The sequence below is a fragment of the Gouania willdenowi genome, chromosome 4 (genome assembly GCF_900634775.1).
Source record: "Gouania willdenowi chromosome 4, fGouWil2.1, whole genome shotgun sequence".
Taxonomy (NCBI): domain Eukaryota; kingdom Metazoa; phylum Chordata; class Actinopteri; order Blenniiformes; family Gobiesocidae; genus Gouania; species Gouania willdenowi.
The window spans coordinates 8,847,459-8,870,024 of record NC_041047.1 but is presented as its reverse complement, the minus strand read 5'-3'; the positions used below and the strand labels follow the sequence as shown (position 1 = coordinate 8,870,024).

The following is a 22,566-nucleotide window of genomic DNA, read 5'->3' as shown; positions in this document are numbered from 1 at the left end:
TTTTTTTTAATTTTCAACAAAAATGCCTTGCTATAGCCTTACTTTTGATTTTGGGAGATTTTAGTTTTTTTGTCATTTTTTGTGCCCTACTGCTTTTTTAGTCCTGTTTAAGTATGTGCATTATGTTTGCAATAGTTTTTAGGGTCTAATGATGATCCTAACTCAATTTTTTTTTTTTTTTTTTAATTTTCCAAAAAAATGCCTTGCTATAGCCTTACTTTTTATTTTGGGAGATTTTAGTTTTTTGTCGTTTTTTGTGCCTTACTGCTTTTTTAGTCCTGTTTAAGTATGTGCATTATGTTTGCAATAGTTTTAAGCGTCTAATGATGATCCTAACTCAATTTTTTTTTTTTTTTTAATATTCAAAAAAAATGCCTTACTTTTTATTTTCGGTGCTTTTAGTTTTTTGTTATTTTTTGTGTCTTACTGCCTTTTTAGCCCTGTTTGAGTATGTGCATTACATTTGCAGTAGTTTTTAGGGTCTGATCATGGTTCTAAGTCAGTTTTTTTTTTTTAGAAAATATGCCTTGCTATAGCCTTACTTTTTATTTTCAGTGATTTTAGTTTTTTTGTCATTTTTTGTGCCTTACTGCTTTCTTAGTCTTGTTTAAGTATGTGCATTATGTTTGCAATAGTTTTTAGGGTCTTTTGATGAACCTAACTCAATTTTTTTTTTTTTTTAATTTTCAAAAAAAAAGCCTTGCTATAGCCTTACTTTTTATTTTCGGTGCTTTTATTTTTTGTGTTTTACTGCCTTTTTAGCCCTGTTTGAGTATGTGCATTATATTTGCAGTAGTTTTTAGGGTCTAATGATTGTCCTAACTCAATTTTTTTTTTTTTTTAATTTTCCAAAAAAATGCCTTGCTATAGCTTTACTTTTTATTTTCGGTGCTTTTATTTTTTTTTTATTTTTTGTGTCTTACTGCCTTTTTAGCCCTGTTTGAGTGTGTGCGTTATATTTGCAGTAGTTTTTAGGGTCTAATGATGGTCCTAACTCAATTTTTTTTTTTTTTTTTAATTTTCCAAAAAAATGCCTTGCTATAGCCTTACTTTTTATTTTGGGAGATTTTAGTTTTTTGTCATTTTTTGTGCCTTACTGCTTTCTTAGTCCTGTTTGAGTATGTGCGTTATATTTGCAGTAGTTTTTAGAGTCTAATGATGGTCCTAACTCAATTTTTTTTTTTTTTTAATTTTCCAAAAAAATGCCTTGCTATAGCCTTACTTTTTATTTTGAGGGATTTTAGTTTTTTGTTATTTTTTGTGCCTTACTGCTTTCTTAGCCCTGTTAAAGTGTTCACATCATATTTGCACTAGTTTTTAGAATTAAAATGGTAGCCTTATCTAAGAAAAAGAAATTCAGATTTTTAGTCTTACTAGAAGCTTTACTAAACAGCACCCCCACCCCACCGTGAAACCCTCAGTGGTCTCCCATCAAAGTATAAACCAAACTCAACACTGCTTAGCTTCAGAGATTTCACCAGATCAGACAATAACACACAGGACTGAACACCTCTGAAATGTGGGTGTCTTTTACATATTTCTCTTTTTCCAATCCTTATTGCATTTTCATCCCAGTTTGTGTGCACATCATATTTGCACCAGTTTTTAGTGTTAAGATCTTTAAAAAAAAGAACATTTTGTCATTTTTTTGTGCCTTACTGCTTTTTTAGTCCTGTTTAAGTATGTGCATTATGTTTGCAATAGTTTTTAGGGTCTAATGATGATCCTAACTCAATTTTTTTTTTTTTTAAATTTTCCAAAAAAATGCCTTGCTATAGCCTTACTTTTTATTTTCGGTGCTTTTAGTTTTTTGTTATTTTTTGTGTCTTACTGCCTTTTTAGCCCTGTTTGAGTATGTGCATATTATATGCAGTAGTTTTTAGAGTCTGAACATGGTCCTATCTCAATTTCTTTTTTTTTTTAAATTTTCAAAAAAAATGCCTTGCTATAGCCTTACTTTTTTATTTTGGGAGATTTTAGTTTTTTGTCATTTTTTGTGCCTTTCTGCTTTCTTAGTCCTGTTTGAGTATGTGCATTATGTTTGCAATAGTTTTTAAGGTCTAATGATGGTCCTAACTCAAAAAATTTTTATTTATTTTTTTCAAAAAAATTTCCTTGCTATAGCCTTACTTTTTATTTTCAGTGATTTTAGTTTTTTGTTATTTTTTGTGTCTTACTGCCTTTTTAGCCATGTTTTAGTATGTGCATTATATTTGCAGTAGTTTTTAGGGTCTGATCATGGTCCTAAGTCAGTTTTTTTTTTTTTTTTTAATTTTCAAAAAAAAAAAAAAGCCTTGCTATAGCTTTACTTTTTATTTTGGGTGATTTCAGTTTTTTTTTTTTTTTTTTTTTTGTGCCTTACTGCTTTCTTAGCCCTGTTAAAGTGTTGACATCATATTTGCACTAGTTTTTAGAATTAAAATGGTAGCCTTATCTCAGAAAAATAAATTCAGATTTTTAGTCTTACTAGAAGCTTTACTAAACAGCACCCCCACCCCACCGTGAAACCCTCAGTGGTCTCCCATCAAAGTATAAACCAAACACAACACTGCTTAGCTTCAGAGATTTCACCAGATCAGACAATAACACACAGGACTGAACACCTCTGAAATGTGGGTGTCTTTTACATATTTCTCTTTTTCCAAGCCTTATTGCATTTTCATCCCAGTTTGTGTGCACATCATATTTGCACCAGTTTTTAGTGTTAAGATCTTTAAAAAAAAGAACATTTTGTCATTTTTTTGTGCCTTACTGCCTTTTTAGCCCTGTTTGAGTATGTGCATTATATTTGCAGTAGTTTTTAGGGTCTAATGATTGTCCTAACTCAATTTTTTTTTTTTTTTAATTTTCCAAAAAAATGCCTTGCTATAGCCTTACTTTTTATTTTGGGAGATTTTAGTTTTTTGTCGTTTTTTGTGCCTTACTGCTTTCTTAGTCCTGTTTAAGTATGTGCGTTATATTTGCAGTAGTTTTTAGGGTCTTTTGATGATCCTAACTCAATTTTTTTTTTTTTTTTAATTTTCCAAAAAAATGCCTTGCTATAGCCTTACTTTTGATTTTGGGAGTTTTTTGTTTTTTGTCATTTTTTGTGCCTTACTGCTTTTTTAGTCCTGTTTAAGTATGTGCACTATGTTTGCAATAGTTTTTAGGGTCTTTTGATGATCCTAACTCAATTTTTTTTTTTTTTTTTATTTTCAAAAAAAATGCCATACTTTTTATTTTCGGTGCTTTTAGTTTTTTGTTATTTTTTGTGTCTTACTGCCTTTTTAGCCCTGTTTGAGTATGTGCGTTATATTTGCAGTAGTTTTTAGGGTCTAATGATGGTCCTATCTCAATTTTTTTTTTTTTTTAATTTTCAACAAAAATGCCTTGCTATAGCCTTACTTTTGATTTTGGGAGTTTTTTGTTTTTTGTCATTTTTTGTGCCTTACTGCTTTCTTAGTCCTGTTTAAGTATGTGCATTATGTTTGCAATAGTTTTTAGGGTCTTTTGATGATCCTAACTAAATTTTTTTTTTTTTTTAATTTTCAAAAAAAATGCCTTGCTATAGCCTTACTTTTTATTTTCAGTGATTTTAGTTTTTTGGTTTTTTTTGTCTTACTGCCTTTTTAGCCATGTTTGAGTTTGTGCATTATATTTGCAGTAGTTTTTAGGTTCTAATGATGGTCCTATCTCAATTTTTTTTTTTTTTTAATTTTCAACAAAAATGCCGTGCTATAGCCTTACTTTTGATTTTGGGAGTTTTTTGGTTTTTGTCATTTTTTGTGCCTTACTGCTTTTTTGGTCCTGTTTAAGTATGTGTATTATGTTTGCAATAGTTTTTAGGGTCTTTTGATGATCCTAACTCAATTTTTTTTTTTTTTTTTTTTTAAATTTTCAAAAAAAATGCCTTGCTATAGCCTTACTTTTTATTTTCAGTGATTTTAGTTTTTTGTTATTTTTTGTGTCTTACTGCCTGTTTAGCCCTGTTTGAGTATGTGCATATTATTTGCAGTAGTTTTTAGGGTCTGAACATGGTCCTATCTCAATTTCTTTTTTTTTTTTAATTTTCAAAAAAAATGCCTTGCTATAGCCTTACTTTTAATTTTGAGGGATTTTAGTTTTTTGTTATTTTTTGTGCCTTACTGCTTTCTTAGCCCTGTTAAAGTGTTCACATCATATTTGCACTAGTTTTTAGAATTAAAATGGTAGCCTTATCTCAGAAAAATAAATTCAGATTTTTAGTCTTACTAGAAGCTTTACTAAACAGCACCCCCACCCCACCTTGGAACCCTCAGTGGTCTCCCATCAAAGTATAAACCAAACTCAACACTGCTTAGCTTCAGAGATTTCACCAGATCAGACAATAACACACAGGACTGAACACCTCTGAAATGTGGGTGTCTTTTACATATTTCTCTTTTTCCAATCCTTATTGCATTTTCATCCCAGTTTGTGTGCACATCATATTTGCACCAGTTTTTAGTGTTAAGATCTTTAAAAAAAGAACATTTTGTCATTTTTTTGTGCCTTACTGCTTTTTTAGTCCTGTTTAAGTATGTGCATTATGTTTGCAATAGTTTTTAGGGTCTTTTGATGATCCTAATTCAATTTTTTTTTTTTTAAATTTTCATAAAAAATGCCTTGCTATAGGCTTACTTTTTTTTTTCGGAGATTTTAGTTTTTTGTCATTTTTTGTGCCTTACTGCTTTCTTATCCCCGTTTAAGTATGTGCATTATGTTTGCAATAGCTTTTAGGGACTTTTGATGATCCTAACTCAATTTTTTTTTTTTTTTTTTTAATTTTCAAAAAAAATGCCTTACTTTTTATTTTCGGTGCTTTTAGTTTTTTGTTATTTTTTGTGTCTTACTGCCTTTTTAGCCCTGTTTGAGTATGTGCATTATGTTTGCAATAGTTTTTAGGGTCTAATGATGATCCTAACTCAATTTTTTTTTTTTTTTTTTAATTTTCAACAAAAATGCCTTACTTTTTATTTTTGGTGCTTTTAGTTTTTTGTTATTTTTTGTGTCTTACTGCCTTTTTAGTCCTGTTTGAGTATGTGCATTACATTTGCAGTAGTTTTTAGGGTCTGATCATGGTTCTAAGTCAGTTTTTTTTTTTTAGAAAATATGCCATGCTATAGCCTTACTTTTCATTTTCAGTGATTTTAGTTTTTTGTCATTTTTTGTGCCTTACTGCTTTCTTAGTCTTGTTTAAGTATGTGCATTATGTTTGCAATAGTTTTTAGGGTCTTTTGATGAACCTAACTCAATTTTTTTTTTTTTTTAATTTTCAAAAAAAATGCCTTGCTATAGCCTTACTTTTTATTTTCGGTGCTTTTATTTTTTGTGTTTTACTGCCTTTTTAGCCCTGTTTGAGTATGTGCATTATATTTGCAGTAGTTTTTAGGGTCTAATGATTGTCCTAACTCAATTTTTTTTTTTTTTTTAATTTTCCAAAAAAATGCCTTGCTATAGCTTTACTTTTTATTTTCGGTGCTTTTATTTATTTTTTATTTTTTGTGTCTTACTGCCTTTTTAGCCCTGTTTGAGTATGTGCGTTATATTTGCAGTAGTTTTTAGGGTCTAATGGTGGTCCTTTTTTTTTTTTTTTTTTAATTTTCAAAAAAAATTCCTTGCTATAGCTTTACTTTTTATTTTCGGTGCTTTTATTTTTTTTTAATTTTTTGTGTCTTACTGCCTTTTTAGCCCTGTTTGAGTGTGTGCGTTATATTTGCAGTAGTTTTTAGGGTCTAATGATGGTCCTAACTCAATTTTGTTTTGTTTTTTTTAATTTTCCAAAAAAATGCCTTGCTATAGCCTTACTTTTTATTTTGGGAGATTTTAGTTTTTTGTCATTTTTTGTGCCTTACTGCTTTCTTAGTCCTGTTTGAGTATGTGCGTTATATTTGCAGTAGTTTTTAGGGTCTAATGATGGTCCTAACTCAATTTTTTTTTTTTTTTAATTTTCCAAAAAAATGCCTTGCTATAGCCTTACTTTTTATTTTGAGGGATTTTAGTTTTTTGTTATTTTTTGTGCCTTACTGCTTTCTTAGCCCTGTTAAAGTGTTCACATCATATTTGCACTAGTTTTTAGAATTAAAATGGTAGCCTTATCTAAGAAAAAGAAATTCAGATTTTTAGTCTTACTAGAAGCTTTACTAAACAGCACCCCCACCCCACCGTGAAACCCTCAGTGGTCTCCCATCAAAGTATAAACCAAACTCAACACTGCTTAGCTTCAGAGATTTCACCAGATCAGACAATAACACACAGGACTGAACACCTCTGAAATGTGGGTGTCTTTTACATATTTCTCTTTTTCCAATCCTTATTGCATTTTCATCCCAGTTTGTGTGCACATCATATTTGCACCAGTTTTTAGTGTTAAGATCTTTAAAAAAAAAGAACATTTTGTCATTTTTTTGTGCCTTACTGCTTTTTTAGTCCTGTTTAAGTATGTGCATTATGTTTGCAATAGTTTTTAGGGTCTAATGATGATCCTAACTCAATTTTTTTTTTTTTTAAATTTTCCAAAAAAATGCCTTGCTATAGCCTTACTTTTTATTTTCGGTGCTTTTAGTTTTTTTGTTATTTTTTGTGTCTTACTGCCTTTTTAGCCCTGTTTGAGTATGTGCATATTATATGCAGTAGTTTTTAGAGTCTGAACATGGTCCTATCTCAATTACTTTTTTTTTTAAATTTTCAAAAAAAATGCCTTGCTATAGCCTTACTTTTTTATTTTGGGAGATTTTAGTTTTTTGTCATTTTTTGTGCCTTTCTGCTTTCTTAGTCCTGTTTAAGTATGTGCATTATGTTTGCAATAGTTTTTAGGGTCTTTTGATGATCCTAACTCATATTTTTTTTTTTTTTTTTTTTACAAAAAAAAATGCCTTGCTATAGCCTTACTTTTTATTTTGGGAGATTTTAGTTTTTTGTCGTTTTTTGTGCCTTACTGCTTTCTTAGTCCTGTTTGAGTATGTGCATTATGTTTGCAATAGTTTTTAAGGTCTAATGATGGTCCTAACTCAAAAAATTTTTATTTATTTTTTTCAAAAAAATTTCCTTGCTATAGCCTTACTTTTTATTTTCAGTGATTTTAGTTTTTTGTTATTTTTTGTGTCTTACTGCCTTTTTAGCCATGTTTTAGTATGTGCATTATATTTGCAGTAGTTTTTAGGGTCTGATCATGGTCCTAAGTCAGTTTTTTTTTTTTTTTTAATTTTCAAAAAAAAAAAAAGCCTTGCTATAGCTTTACTTTTTATTTTGGGTGATTTCAGTTTTTTTTTTTTTTTTTTTTTTTGTGCCTTACTGCTTTCTTAGCCCTGTTAAAGTGTTGACATCATATTTGCACTAGTTTTTAGAATTAAAATGGTAGCCTTATCTCAGAAAAATAAATTCAGATTTTTAGTCTTACTAGAAGCTTTACTAAACAGCACCCCCACCCCACCGTGAAACCCTCAGTGGTCTCCCATCAAAGTATAAACCAAACACAACACTGCTTAGCTTCAGAGATTTCACCAGATCAGACAATAACACACAGGACTGAACACCTCTGAAATGTGGGTGTCTTTTACATATTTCTCTTTTTCCAAGCCTTATTGCATTTTCATCCCAGTTTGTGTGCACATCATATTTGCACCAGTTTTTAGTGTTAAGATCTTTAAAAAAAAGAACATTTTGTCATTTTTTTGTGCCTTACTGCCTTTTTAGCCCTGTTTGAGTATGTGCATTATATTTGCAGTAGTTTTTAGGGTCTAATGATTGTCCTAACTCAATTTTTTTTTTTTTTAATTTTCCAAAAAAATGCCTTGCTATAGCCTTACTTTTTATTTTGGGAGATTTTAGTTTTTTGTCGTTTTTTGTGCCTTACTGCTTTCTTAGTCCTGTTTAAGTATGTGCGTTATATTTGCAGTAGTTTTTAGGGTCTTTTGATGATCCTAACTCAATTTTTTTTTTTTTTTAATTTTCCAAAAAAATGCCTTGCTATAGCCTTACTTTTGATTTTGGGAGTTTTTTGTTTTTTGTCATTTTTTGTGCCTTACTGCTTTTTTAGTCCTGTTTAAGTATGTGCACTATGTTTGCAATAGTTTTTAGGGTCTTTTGATGATCCTAACTCAATTTTTTTTTTTTTTTTAATTTTCAAAAAAAATGCCATACTTTTTATTTTCGGTGCTTTTAGTTTTTTGTTATTTTTTGTGTCTTACTGCCTTTTTAGCCCTGTTTGAGTATGTGCGTTATATTTGCAGTAGTTTTTAGGGTCTAATGATGGTCCTATCTCAATTTTTTTTTTTTTTTAATTTTCAACAAAAATGCCTTGCTATAGCCTTACTTTTGATTTTGGGAGTTTTTTGTTTTTTGTCATTTTTTGTGCCTTACTGCTTTCTTAGTCCTGTTTAAGTATGTGCATTATGTTTGCAATAGTTTTTAGGGTCTTTTGATGATCCTAACTAAATTTTTTTTTTTTTTTTATTTTCAAAAAAAATGCCTTGCTATAGCCTTACTTTTTATTTTCAGTGATTTTAGTTTTTTGTTTTTTTTTGTCTTACTGCCTTTTTAGCCATGTTTGAGTTTGTGCATTATATTTGCAGTAGTTTTTAGGTTCTAATGATGGTCCTATCTCAATTTTTTTTTTTTTTAATTTTCAACAAAAATGCCGTGCTATAGCCTTACTTTTGATTTTGGGAGTTTTTTGGTTTTTGTCATTTTTTGTGCCTTACTGCTTTTTTGGTCCTGTTTAAGTATGTGTATTATGTTTGCAATAGTTTTTAGGGTCTTTTGATGATCCTAACTCAATTTTTTTTTTTTTTTTTTTTTTAAATTTTCAAAAAAAATGCCTTGCTATAGCCTTACTTTTTATTTTCAGTGATTTTAGTTTTTTGTTATTTTTTGTGTCTTACTGCCTGTTTAGCCCTGTTTGAGTATGTGCATATTATTTGCAGTAGTTTTTAGGGTCTGAACATGGTCCTATCTCAATTTCTTTTTTTTTTTTAATTTTCAAAAAAAATGCCTTGCTATAGCCTTACTTTTAATTTTGAGGGATTTTAGTTTTTTGTTATTTTTTGTGCCTTACTGCTTTCTTAGCCCTGTTAAAGTGTTCACATCATATTTGCACTAGTTTTTAGAATTAAAATGGTAGCCTTATCTCAGAAAAATAAATTCAGATTTTTAGTCTTACTAGAAGCTTTACTAAACAGCACCCCCACCCCACCTTGGAACACTCAGTGGTCTCCCATCAAAGTATAAACCAAACTCAACACTGCTTAGCTTCAGAGATTTCACCAGATCAGACAATAACACACAGGACTGAACACCTCTGAAATGTGGGTGTCTTTTACATATTTCTCTTTTTCCAATCCTTATTGCATTTTCATCCCAGTTTGTGTGCACATCATATTTGCACCAGTTTTTAGTGTTAAGATCTTTAAAAAAAAGAAAATTTTGTCATTTTTTTGTGCCTTACTGCTTTTTTAGTCCTGTTTAAGTATGTGCATTATGTTTGCAATAGTTTTTAGGGTCTTTTGATGATCCTAATTCAATTTTTTTTTTTTAAATTTTCATAAAAAATGCCTTGCTATAGGCTTACTTTTTATTTTGGGAGATTTTAGTTTTTTGTCGTTTTTTGTGCCTTACTGCTTTCTTAGTCCTGTTTGAGTATGTGCATTATGTTTGCAATAGTTTTTAAGGTCTAATGATGGTCCTAACTCAAAAAATTTTTATTTTTTTTTTTCAAAAAAATTTCCTTGCTATAGCCTTACTTTTTATTTTCAGTGATTTTAGTTTTTTGTTATTTTTTGTGTCTTACTGCCTTTTTAGCCATGTTTTAGTATGTGCATTATATTTGCAGTAGTTTTTAGGGTCTGATCATGGTCCTAAGTCAGTTTTTTTTTTTTTTTAATTTTCAAAAAAAAAAAAGCCTTGCTTTAGCTTTTTTTTTTATTTTGGGTGATTTCAGTTTTTTTTTTTTTTTTTTTTTTGTGCCTTACTGCTTTCTTAGCCCTGTTAAAGTGTTCACATCATATTTGCACTAGTTTTTAGAATTAAAATGGTAGCCTTATCTCAGAAAAATAAATTCAGATTTTTAGTCTTACTAGAAGCTTTACTAAACAGCACCCCCACCCCACCGTGAAACCCTCAGTGGTCTCCCATCAAAGTATAAACCAAACACAACACTGCTTAGCTTCAGAGATTTCACCAGATCAGACAATAACACACAGGACTGAACACCTCTGAAATGTGGGTGTCTTTTACATATTTCTCTTTTTCCAAGCCTTATTGCATTTTCATCCCAGTTTGTGTGCACATCATATTTGCACCAGTTTTTAGTGTTAAGATCTTTAAAAAAAAGAACATTTTGTCATTTTTTTGTGCCTTACTGCTTTTTTAGTCCTGTTTAAGTATGTGCATTATGTTTGCAATAGTTTTTAGGGTCTTTTGATGATCCTAATTCAATTTTTTTTTTTTTAAATTTTCATAAAAAATGCCTTGCTATAGGCTTACTTTTTTTTTTCGGAGATTTTAGTTTTTTGTCATTTTTTGTGCCTTACTGCTTTCTTATCCCCGTTTAAGTATGTGCATTACATTTGCAGTAGTTTTTAGGGTCTGATCATGGTTCTAAGTCAGTTTTTTTTTTTTAGAAAATATGCCTTGCTATAGCCTTACTTTTTATTTTCAGTGATTTTAGTTTTTTGTCATTTTTTGTGCCTTACTGCTTTCTTAGTCTTGTTTAAGTATGTGCATTATGTTTGCAATAGTTTTTAGGGTCTTTTGATGATCCTAACTCAATTTTTTTTTTTTTTTTAATTTTCAAAAAAAATGCCTTGCTATAGCCTTACTTTTTATTTTCGGTGCTTTTATTTTTTGTGTTTTACTGCCTTTTTAGCCCTGTTTGAGTATGTGCATTATATTTGCAGTAGTTTTTAGGGTCAAATGATTGTCCTAACTCAATTTTTTTTTTTTTTTTTAATTTTCCAAAAAAATGCCTTGCTATAGCTTTACTTTTTATTTTCGGTGCTTTTATTTTTTTTTTATTTTTTGTGTCTTACTGCCTTTTTAGCCCTGTTTGAGTATGTGCGTTATATTTGCAGTAGTTTTTAGGGTCTAATGGTGGTCCTTTTTTTTTTTTTTTTTTTAATTTTCCAAAAAAATGCCTTGCTATAGCTTTACTTTTTATTTTCGGTGCTTTTATTTTTTTTTTATTTTTTGTGTCTTACTGCCTTTTTAGCCCTGTTTGAGTGTGTGCGTTATATTTGCAGTAGTTTTTAGGGTCTAATGATGGTCCTAACTCAATTTTTTTTTTTTTTTTTAATTTTCCAAAAAAATGCCTTGCTATAGCCTTACTTTTTATTTTGGGAGATTTTAGTTTTTTGTCATTTTTTGTGCCTTACTGCTTTTTTAGTCCTGTTTAAGTATGTGCATTATATTTGCAGTAGTTTTTAGGGTCTAATGATTGTCCTAACTCAATTTTTTTTTTTTTTTTTTTTTTTTCAAAAAAATGCCTTGCTATAGCCTTACTTTTTATTTTGGGAGATTTTAGTTTTTTGTCGTTTTTTGTGCCTTACTGCTTTCTTAGTCCTGTTTGAGTATGTGCATTATGTTTGCAATAGTTTTTAAGGTCTAATGATGGTCCTAACTCAAAAAATTTTTATTTTTTTTTTTCAAAAAAATTTCCTTGCTATAGCCTTACTTTTTATTTTCAGTGATTTTAGTTTTTTGTTATTTTTTGTGTCTTACTGCCTTTTTAGCCATGTTTTAGTATGTGCATTATATTTGCAGTAGTTTTTAGGGTCTGATCATGGTCCTAAGTCAGTTTTTTTTTTTTTTTTTAATTTTCAAAAAAAAAAAAGCCTTGCTATAGCTTTACTTTTTATTTTGGGTGATTTCAGTTTTTTTTTTTTTTTTTTTTTGTGCCTTACTGCTTTCTTAGCCCTGTTAAAGTGTTCACATCATATTTGCACTAGTTTTTAGAATTAAAATGGTAGCCTTATCTCAGAAAAATAAATTCAGATTTTTAGTCTTACTAGAAGCTTTACTAAACAGCACCCCCACCCCACCGTGAAACCCTCAGTGGTCTCCCATCAAAGTATAAACCAAACACAACACTGCTTAGCTTCAGAGATTTCACCAGATCAGACAATAACACACAGGACTGAACACCTCTGAAATGTGGGTGTCTTTTACATATTTCTCTTTTTCCAAGCCTTATTGCATTTTCATCCCAGTTTGTGTGCACATCATATTTGCACCAGTTTTTAGTGTTAAGATCTTTAAAAAAAGAACATTTTGTCATTTTTTTGTGCCTTACTGCTTTTTTAGTCCTGTTTAAGTATGTGCATTATGTTTGCAATAGTTTTTAGGGTCTTTTGATGATCCTAATTCAATTTTTTTTTTTTTAAATTTTCATAAAAAATGCCTTGCTATAGGCTTACTTTTTTTTTTCGGAGATTTTAGTTTTTTGTCATTTTTGTGCCTTACTGCTTTCTTATCCCCGTTTAAGTATGTGCATTACATTTGCAGTAGTTTTTAGGGTCTGATCATGGTTCTAAGTCAGTTTTTTTTTTTTAGAAAATATGCCTTGCTATAGCCTTACTTTTTATTTTCAGTGATTTTAGTTTTTTGTCATTTTTTGTGCCTTACTGCTTTCTTAGTCTTGTTTAAGTATGTGCATTATGTTTGCAATAGTTTTTAGGGTCTTTTGATGATCCTAACTCAATTTTTTTTTTTTTTTAATTTTCAAAAAAAATGCCTTGCTATAGCCTTACTTTTTATTTTCGGTGCTTTTATTTTTTGTGTTTTACTGCCTTTTTAGCCCTGTTTGAGTATGTGCATTATATTTGCAGTAGTTTTTAGGGTCAAATGATTGTCCTAACTCAATTTTTTTTTTTTTTTTAATTTTCCAAAAAAATGCCTTGCTATAGCTTTACTTTTTATTTTCGGTGCTTTTATTTTTTTTTTATTTTTTGTGTCTTACTGCCTTTTTAGCCCTGTTTGAGTATGTGCGTTATATTTGCAGTAGTTTTTAGGGTCTAATGGTGGTCCTTTTTTTTTTTTTTTTTTTTTATTTTCCAAAAAAATGCCTTGCTATAGCTTTACTTTTTATTTTCGGTGCTTTTATTTTTTTTTTATTTTTTGTGTCTTACTGCCTTTTTAGCCCTGTTTGAGTGTGTGCGTTATATTTGCAGTAGTTTTTAGGGTCTAATGATGGTCCTAACTCAATTTTTCAATAAGTAGTAAGATGCTACTCACTTAATGCAACTCTTGGTTAAAGGAATAAAATCAAACCTGAATGAGCATAAGCTCTATTCACCCAATGGCTTGTCGCACGCATTTAAGAATCATTTTTGCACTACTTTAATATTTCATCTCAATAATATTGTCTGGGAACTAAAAGGGCCTCTAATGAGTACTCAAATTACAGAAGAAGTTGTTCCCAAGAGCATTGTTAATGTTCACCTCAAAGCTAGTAGGAAACACAAATAATTGGGAAAATTGCATTAAACTTTAAAATGGTGAATATTATTAAAGTTCCATTTGCTAACTAACGAATCTAACCACGTGCTCACCTTTACTTGCTACGCTGCAATAACGTAATTATCATTCATCTGTCCATCAAAAACCAAATTAAAATTACTGCCCTGCTTCATATTCCTAAAAGCAGAATGAAATTATTTTCTTTAAAATAGCAGATCAATAAGGCTAACAACAATAACCAAAACTAGCTAAGTTGCTAAGTGGCTAAACTAACCAAAGGGTTAATCACTTGGTAACAGCTACCTTTCATATACTGGCTATCCCTTAAAAAGTAAAAATTTAAAAATACTGCTGTTTTTTTTACCGTCCTTAAAAGAGAATGAAATCATTTTCTTCAATGTGGAGGATGATTAAAATAACAACAATAAAGCAGTTTATAGGCCTGTGTCGTGTTGAGACAAAATGTCAATAATATTTGGCAGCGCCAGTGTTGAAGGTTTGAAGTGGACACATTTTAAAAAAAGAAGAAACATAATCTCTCATTATTGGTCGAGGGATATGAGTAAAGCTCAATAAAGACTTTTATTTGTTTTTGTACCAAAATAGGCAGTAAGAGCAGGGATAAATATATGTTAAATATAGATCCATCTCTTCAATAGATTCTTTGCGTCGGTGCTTTACACTGACGGACAGTGACATGGTCCCCCGGCTCTACGTTACACACACGTATAGAGTCATATAGAGAGTCTGTTTCTGTCACCTGACACACACACCACTCTACGTGACAGCATGAACAGGAAAACACAACAGGGTTGGACATTCATAGATGAACAATAAACCTTTTAAAACTCAGAGTGATGATTTAAAAACAGGAGCTACTTCAATGACAGAACGGACTTTCTGTATGGCTCTTGGAGATGGTGCTTTTATGGCAGGGGGGGTTGAGAGGTGGGGTGGAAGGCTGATAAGGGCCTTACATGGGGGGTTGCATCTCCTAAAGCATCCTGAAGGTTACACAGAAAAAAATTGTTCTATCAAGGTTTATTTGGGATTTCGTAAAGGAGTCATTTATATACTTAGAACCTGACCAAAGGCTGAAACTTTAGAGTAGAAGAACTGTTTTGAACCTCTGCTAAAAACTACGAGAGCGTGTTGCATTCACTTGAAAAAAACAAAACAAAACACTTTTTTTCTGAATAATAATATAATAATATATATATATACATATTTTTTAGATTTTTGTGGTATTTCTTCAGGTTTTTTGACCAAATTTGTTCCTGTTTTTCAAACAATTTTTTTGTTTTTCAGACTAATATTTTTAGTTTTTCAGACTAATAGTTTTAGTTTTTCAGACTAATATTTTTAGTTTTTCAGACAATTTTTTTCCCTGCTTTTCAGGCTAATTTTTTTTCTGTTTTGCAGAGTATTTTTTTCAGTTTTTTTTTTTTTTTTTCTGTTTTTCAAACAAATTTTTTCCTGCTTTTCAGGCAAATATTTTTTCTGTTTTGCAGAGTATTTTTCTCTGTGACCAATGTGGCCAGCCTGAATGCACTTCAAATGCATCATTGTACATCCATGGAACATACCATATCTGTCCAACTGATCCTAGAGAGACGTTGCTATGTCCTGCAGATCTGAATGGGCTTTCTGAACAACTGCAAAGTCTTCAGGTGCCTGCGTAAAGTCGATAGACTAATTGTAATGCCATTAATATGGCTTAAAGATAGAACTATCTCCCAGTGTTTTAAATTAAGCTGAAAGTAAATTTTTATCAAATTAAAGATAAAAATGTTTGCTCTCAAAGAAGAAATAAATGCATCGGTTATTTCAAATGCCCTCTAAGCGCAGAAAAACAGTCCAAAAAACAGGGAAAAAATTTGCACGAAAAACTGAAAAAAAGTTGTCAATGAGTCCAAAACACATACCCAATTTTTTTTTATATACTCCAAAAAACATTAAAAAAATAAATAAATATTGGCCGAAAAACAAACCAAAAAATAATAAAAATTTTTTTTTAAAGTGAATGCAATATGCTTCCGTATAAAAAACCCATCTGGAATTACAAATATTTTTTTTACAGTATGAGGTGTGGTGCAAAGATGCTTTTAGGAAACCAGCCTACATGAGTGCAGTAAAGAGAAAAAAAAAAAAAAAAAAACAAACTCATCGATAGTAATCCTTATGATTATGATTGCGATGAATAATCATCCTGTCCATGATAATACATTGATGTTAAAGCACTCGCATGATGTCACTGTGACTGTGGAGAAGAAAGGGAAGAAGACGTGAAATAGAGAGAGAGAGAGAGAAGACAGGTTTGAGTGCATGTATGTACATTACAGTGGAAAACATTACACTTTAATCATCTGTACTGGCATTTCTTAAGTAGATTGTTTTTTTAGTGCAGTTATAAAACTCAGCAGCTGAAATTACAGCTATAGGTTTTAAATTAAAATTTTACATAATAATTATTAGTGTTTTACCTGGAACAGGTTTTATAATGCAAACTCCTCTGATATCCATCAAAATGTTTGACTCTATTTCAATCAGCTTATATTCTAATATTTTAAACACGTATCGATACAATAAGTTAATTTAGACAGAAGTAAACTACTGTTCTGTGTTGATATTGCTCTTAAAGTACACGAGAATAGCAATAATTTGACCAAAGTTGCTTCTTCAAAGACTCACACTTGGTTTGGAACAAAAGTTACAATTGTAAACATTTCCTTTTTATTCGGACGAGAACTGGTAAACAGGCACCGATGCCTCAATTGTGTTTGTGTACAGTTTGTCTTAAGTTAGTAAATAAATACAGGGATTTTTTTTTGGGATATAAAATACAATTTAAATCGATATTCTATATAATATTATTCATTTCTAAAATGATCAAACAAAAATGCTAAAACCTTTTGACTGCAGCTAGTTTGAATTGTGTGTTGTTATAGCTCCATTTGCACCTTTTCACCAAAAATACTGGGGGACAATTTATTTATATTTTGTTTTATGTCATATCTATAATCCATTTAATAAGGAAAATAAGAAACGGCGGAAATTCCTCGAGTGCGAGAGAGAAACCAACTCTAAAGCGGAGTGATGTGATGGAACAGACAGACATATCGGAAGGTCAAGATTTTTTCCCCAAACACATGCTCTTAAAGCTACAGCGTGCAAACATCTGTCTCCATGTGAGAATATTATCTTTACAAACCCATACGTGAATGCATTACCCTTTGCAATATGAAAACAACAACGACGACAACAATAAAGAAGAACAATAATAACGAAATCATATCAGATAGTGGTACATCATGTCACCTTGATTTGAACTACCTCCTTAAACATTAAGGAACTGAGCTGTATACGAAGGCTGCTGGACGCACATTAGCTCCTCCCACTTCACGGAGTAGCAGTCCCAGATAGTCCCAGCCTTGGCTGAACGTGAGTGTTCGTGTGTAGTGAGTGATCTGTGTGTAGTCGGAGGAATAGGAAGCAGGCTGATAATAGAAAAAATCATAAGAAGAGTAGGAAAAGTTGATGTGTGAATAATATGTGGGCGTGTCTTCAGAGTCGATCCTTGGTGGGAACCCAGATGTAAGGCCCAGATTGCTCCTCGATGATCTGCTTCACCTGCGAGTAAATGTCCTCCAGAGTCGGAGCCTGAACCACAGCTGAGAACAAGATAAACGAGACAAAGTTAGAGCCACTGAACTATTAACATTTAATCACTAGGTGGCAGATTAAACCCTTATTATTAGCAGGATGTATGACTATCTATTGACACATTTGTACAAAAATATTTAATATTTTTTTGTTTTTGTTGCAAGAATAGTGAAACCAAAACTTTTCAGCTAAAAAAAAACAAAACAACAAAACAAACTTTTAAATTTTAAGAATCTATTGCTGAGATTAATACCCATCAGTTATTATCAAGGCGTACGATTGTTGTCGGCCTTTAAAGGTAGGGTAGGTAATTTTCTCCAGATACACTTTTTAAGTGTTTGGTTGACATTTTCTTTATGTCCTGACAGAAATTAAGATCTTATGTGCTTTGAAAAAGGAACAAAGGAAATCTTTCATCTGTAGCAGCTGTAAACCTGTAAAAACCTGTTTTTTTAATCAATCATGTCTCCCTGAAACCCTGCTCGTTCTCGACCAATCATGTGCACAATTTAAACCACCTTTAAAGTAGGGTAGGCGATTTTTGAAAGCTAGCATGAATTTGAATGTAGTTTCTCCGATGGCTCCGCCTTTACCCCCCTCCCCACTCCTCTCTGTGCTCCGTCTCACTCACAGGCATGCGCACAGCTGCTGCAGAAGAGGAGCTCAGCTCATCGCTTGTATTGTGTAGAAACGTCGTTGTCTCATGTCTCATTCAGCAGTGAGTAAACAATAAACTTTATCATTATATATGTTAAAAGACGTGAGTAAAAACTCTGTTAGCGGTGACGCGCTTTCAGTGTGAGCTCGTGCATGCGGGTTAATGAGAACGAGCAGGGAGACAGGGAGACATGATTGGTTAAAAAAAAAAAAAACGGTTAGTTTTTTTTCCATTGGTCGAAGTTATTACAGGTTTACAGCTGCTACAGATCTTTTTCGTTCCTTTTTCAGAGCACATAAGATCTGAATTTCTGTCAGGACATAAAGACAATTTCAACCAAAAACTTAAAAAGTGTATCTGGAGAAAATTATATACCCTACCTTTAACTCCAAATTGGTGCAAAGATAGATTTGAACAAAAATAATTAATCTTTTTGTTGTTGTTAGTGATAGTGACTCCCAAACCTTTTCAATTAAACTAACAACAACAACAAAACAAACAACAACAACAACAACATTTAAGGAATCCGTCATATAGAACAGTAGAAAATATATCCCTGAAGTGACCACAAGAGGGCAGTGCAGCAGCTTGTTTACTATGGAGGACCAATCCTGAAACTAAATAAACATGAAAAAGAACAACAAAAAAGAGAATTGAAAATTAAATACAATTAAACAAATATAAGTGGCAAAAATGCTAATGTTAAAAAATGCAAAAATGAAAGAATATTGTCCACAAAATAATTACATCGACAATTAGTACAGCCCCACCATTTACATTTATATTTTGCTGTGACCCAAACCTGGAAAAATTAAAAATAAATAAATATAAGAATACAAATAACAAAACAAAAAAATATATAGTAAACATTATTTTTTATATGTATAAAATAAAGGATTAAATTAATAAAAAGTAAAACATAAAATAAAAATTAATTCTATTTTTTATTTCTACTTTTATTCATCAATCAATATGTATTTTTTGGACAGAACTTTCTTTTTTTTTACCACTTATATTTATTTATTTGTATTTAATTTTAAATGTTCCTTCTTTTTTTTTACGTTTATTTTTTTATTCATTTAATTTCAATTTTGGCAGGTTTGGTACTCTATAGTTAACAGGGTAGATGTTAGTGTCTAACTGTTTGTTTTGCTGGTTGTGTAAAGTATTCTTCAGAGGCGTAGCCTGAATAAATGAAACCTTAACATATAAAAGCTTGGATTTGTGTAGAAATTCACCAAGAATTAAAAACACACACAGTGAGAGCCAAATGAATTATTTAGGGAGTCATAAGCAAGAAAAGAACTGCAGAATGTCATGTTAAATGGGAAAGTTAATGCTGTGTGTTGCATTTCCTTGGCATAGCGATGCTACTTCCAACCACATTTTACAACTTAAGGAAACGACTGACAGTGTGGTTTTGACACCAGTGGCTGGTTTTACTGAGAACACGACTACACGTACACGTGAAAACTTACCAGTGAAGAACTCTGTGAACTCCTGCTCCAGTTTGATGGCTCTGTCAAAGGTCTTTCTCGCCTGCTCCTCAGTGAAGCGCTTGTTCATCTCCCTGCACACACACAAATCACAAGTACAGTATATTTAGGAACAAACCCAACACCAGTTCACACAATGTGATCACACGTCAGTGATGCCGTGATGAGGCGCTGAGGTCACGTTGATGTGTATTTATAGGTTGATGTAAGACGTGCCTTCTGTTTTTATCAGATTTAAACACTTAATAAACTAATAGAAGTGATCACAGTCTTTCCTTTACATCACGTGTCAAACTCAAACTCAAAGCCAGCCCGTTAGAGCAGTGTTTTTCAAATGGGGGTACGTGTACCCCTAGGGGTACGCGATGGCACTACAGGGGCTACTTGAGAGAGAGTGGAAAATTAAAAAATTAAAAACAGAGTCTTGGTCCCACCTCAAGTGTGAGATGACTGGAAATGATACAAACTATATAAATAAATACATTCAGGAGCCACTACATTAGTGTTTTTCAACCTTGGGGTCGGGACCCCATGTGGGGTCGCCTGAAATTTAAATTAAAACTACACACAATCTTAAACAACTGTATTTCTATTTCACTTTGTGAAATATAAATGGGGTTCAACTAAAATGCTGTAAAAAAAAAAAAAAAAAACATATATATATCTAAGCTCAAACATGATCAAAAACTAATTCTAGAAAAAAAAATGTCTTTAGGGTTGCCAGAAATAGTTGATATCAAAATGGGGTCACGATCCAAAAAAAAAAGGGTTGGGAACCACTGCACTAAATACTGTTTATTTCCACTTATTTCCAAAATCAGATTCTTTAAAATGTGTTATTCATTCCATCATTACGCTCTATCGTTGTGTTTAAATAGTTTTCTAAACAAAATGTTGTAGTCGAACAAAAGGGGGTACATGGATTCAGAAATAAGAGAAACGGGGTACTTGAGCCAAAAAAGTTTGAGAACCACTGCTTTAGATCATCAAATTCAGTCCGCTCGAAAAAGTCAAAATGATACAAAAAAACATGAAACACTTTGTAAATTACCAACAAATTCAGTTTTAGATACAGAATCTCAGCTTCTCCAAATAAAAAAAAATTATTTAAATCCACAATATTTACAGAGCTCAGTTTTCCACTTATTATATCAAATGACCGCAGTCTTATTTTATTTTTTTTATTTTTCAAATCTCAAATTGTTGAAAGAATGCTCAATTTTCAAAATCTGGCAAATTTTCTACAAATTATTCACAAAATTTCCCCAAATTCCCAAAATCAGGTTAAATCTAAGTGAAGATCCTGCAGGGACTGATATGCTTACCGTACATACTTTATCATTTATATGTAATTCATACGTGAAAGTGCAAACTACGGCACATTAATGTTAAATTTACTCTTTTTCCACCTAAAATATGTGGCCCTCTTAAGCTGAAACTGGTCCGTATTTGGCCCCTGAAATAAAATGAGTTTGACGCCCCTGCTTTTGATAATTCAATCAATCATAGTGACATACCGGAGTGAATACACCAAGTCTTAATGTGTGTCTTACACCCTGACGTGTATCACACTCATCAAATATCAAACATTTACTTCCTATTGGTCACATGCTCGTACAGAGTTAAGACAATAAAGGGCTGAATCGGATCAGATGTTCCTGTAATGATTTATCTATATTATTATTACATAAAGAGGTTACATTTGTTTGTTACATGAGTGTAGCAGGCAAAGAGTCAGGACACACAGAGTTCATTAATGTCTGATTGTTTGTTTAGCTTTAAACCTATTTATTTATTTATTTATTCATTCATTCATTATTTATATCCTTTATTCATACAGGTAGTCTCACTGAAACAACGAGGTCTCATATTCACAAGGCCTGTTTTGGATAAATGCATGAATAATTTAGAATATATAACATTTAAGACCTATAGACAAGTGGAGAACAAACTCATACAAACTCAAGTTCTAAGCAGACTATAAACAGGAACAGTTTGACAGTGAATTTTAGATTATTATGCAGATAAAATGTGAATAAAAGCAGATTAAAAAAAAACGTTTAGTGTCACCACAAACTAGATGAATATAAATCAGTGGTTCCCAACCTTTTTGGGATCATAAACCATGTTTAATATCACAAATTTCTGGTGACCCCAAATACTTCATTTTTCCTTCTAGAATTAGTTTTTGATCATGTTTGTTACACTGTGTTACAAACACAGAGTAGCCAGGATTAGTGATAAAAAAATAAATATATTAGTTATTATTTTTATATTTCATTTATTATGTTTTTACATTATATATTATATTATATATTATTTGAGAAAAAGAAAATATAGAATGCAGTTTAATATTGTGTGGTGCTTTAATTTTGATAAAAATTATTTTTAAAAATCCAACCACATTAGGTCAGCCACCTAATTCAGATTTAAGTTTAATTTGGAATTACAATTACATTCGGAATTAAGTGTTTACATGGTCAGTCTAAAGAGGAATTAACTTTTATTCTGAATGAAAGAGGAATTAAAGCTCCCATGTAAACGTGGTCACTGTCTCACTTACAGGAGGTTGTCCACGTTGACTGGTTTGATGAGGATTGCAATGGGATGAAGTCCTGCCATTTGGAGTCGCTTAATGGCGTTCCCTGATACGTCGAGTATGCAGTGTTTACCCTGAGACAAACGCAATCAGAAAAAAAGCCTCAGTCCAACGTTCACAGGAATCCATTCTCTGTCCTGTGTTCCTTCCACTTCCACCCAGACTTTGTCTCACCTTGTCTGCCACCTCTTTGACCGACTGTATGCTGGTTCCGTACAGATGGTTGTTGTACTGTCCCGCTTCTATGAACTTGTGCTCCTGGATCTCTCTCTCCATCAGCTCTCTGGAGGACATGAAGTGGTAATCTCTGCCGTCCACCTCGTAGTCTCGCCGTGGCCGTGTGGTGTCTGCGGACCAGAGGTTTCAAAACATCGAAGGGTTCTTGAACTCACAGGATTCATCGTTTAAACCAGAGGTTCCCAACCTTTTTTGGGGTCGTGACCCCACAATGTACGCTGACTCCAGTGACATTTTTTTTTCTAGAATTAATTTTTGGTCATGTTTCATGCACAAACTGACCTCAGATATTTTTATACTGCAATTTATTTGAACTAGATTTCTATTTGAGAAAGTTTAGGTTAGTATAGGATACAGTTATTTGATATTTACTGTGATATGTATTTGAAAAAAAATCAGAAAATTATAAAAAAATAGAATTTTAATCCTTTTTGCAAATTTTTTTTTTTTTAACCAATTACTAG

The 22,566-nt window shown here is 31.5% G+C and overlaps 1 protein-coding gene across 10 annotated transcripts in view; it reads right to left on the bottom strand.

Moving 5' to 3' along the window:
• Window positions 1–16,115: 16,115 nt before the first annotated feature.
• LOC114461501 (discs large homolog 1-like protein) overlaps window positions 16,116–22,566 on the bottom strand; it is a 121,475-nt gene continuing 115,024 nt past the window's right edge. For all 10 annotated transcript variants that reach the window (XM_028443617.1, XM_028443618.1, XM_028443619.1 and 7 more), the window contains 4 exons: window positions 22,040–22,212; window positions 21,830–21,939; window positions 19,249–19,340; window positions 16,116–17,120 (listed from right to left, as the gene is read on the bottom strand). In XM_028443617.1, coding sequence (XP_028299418.1) covers window positions 17,014–17,120; window positions 19,249–19,340; window positions 21,830–21,939; window positions 22,040–22,212 — 482 coding nt within the window. In that variant the 3' untranslated portion in view covers window positions 16,116–17,013. The remainder of the gene's footprint in view (window positions 17,121–19,248; window positions 19,341–21,829; window positions 21,940–22,039; window positions 22,213–22,566) is intronic.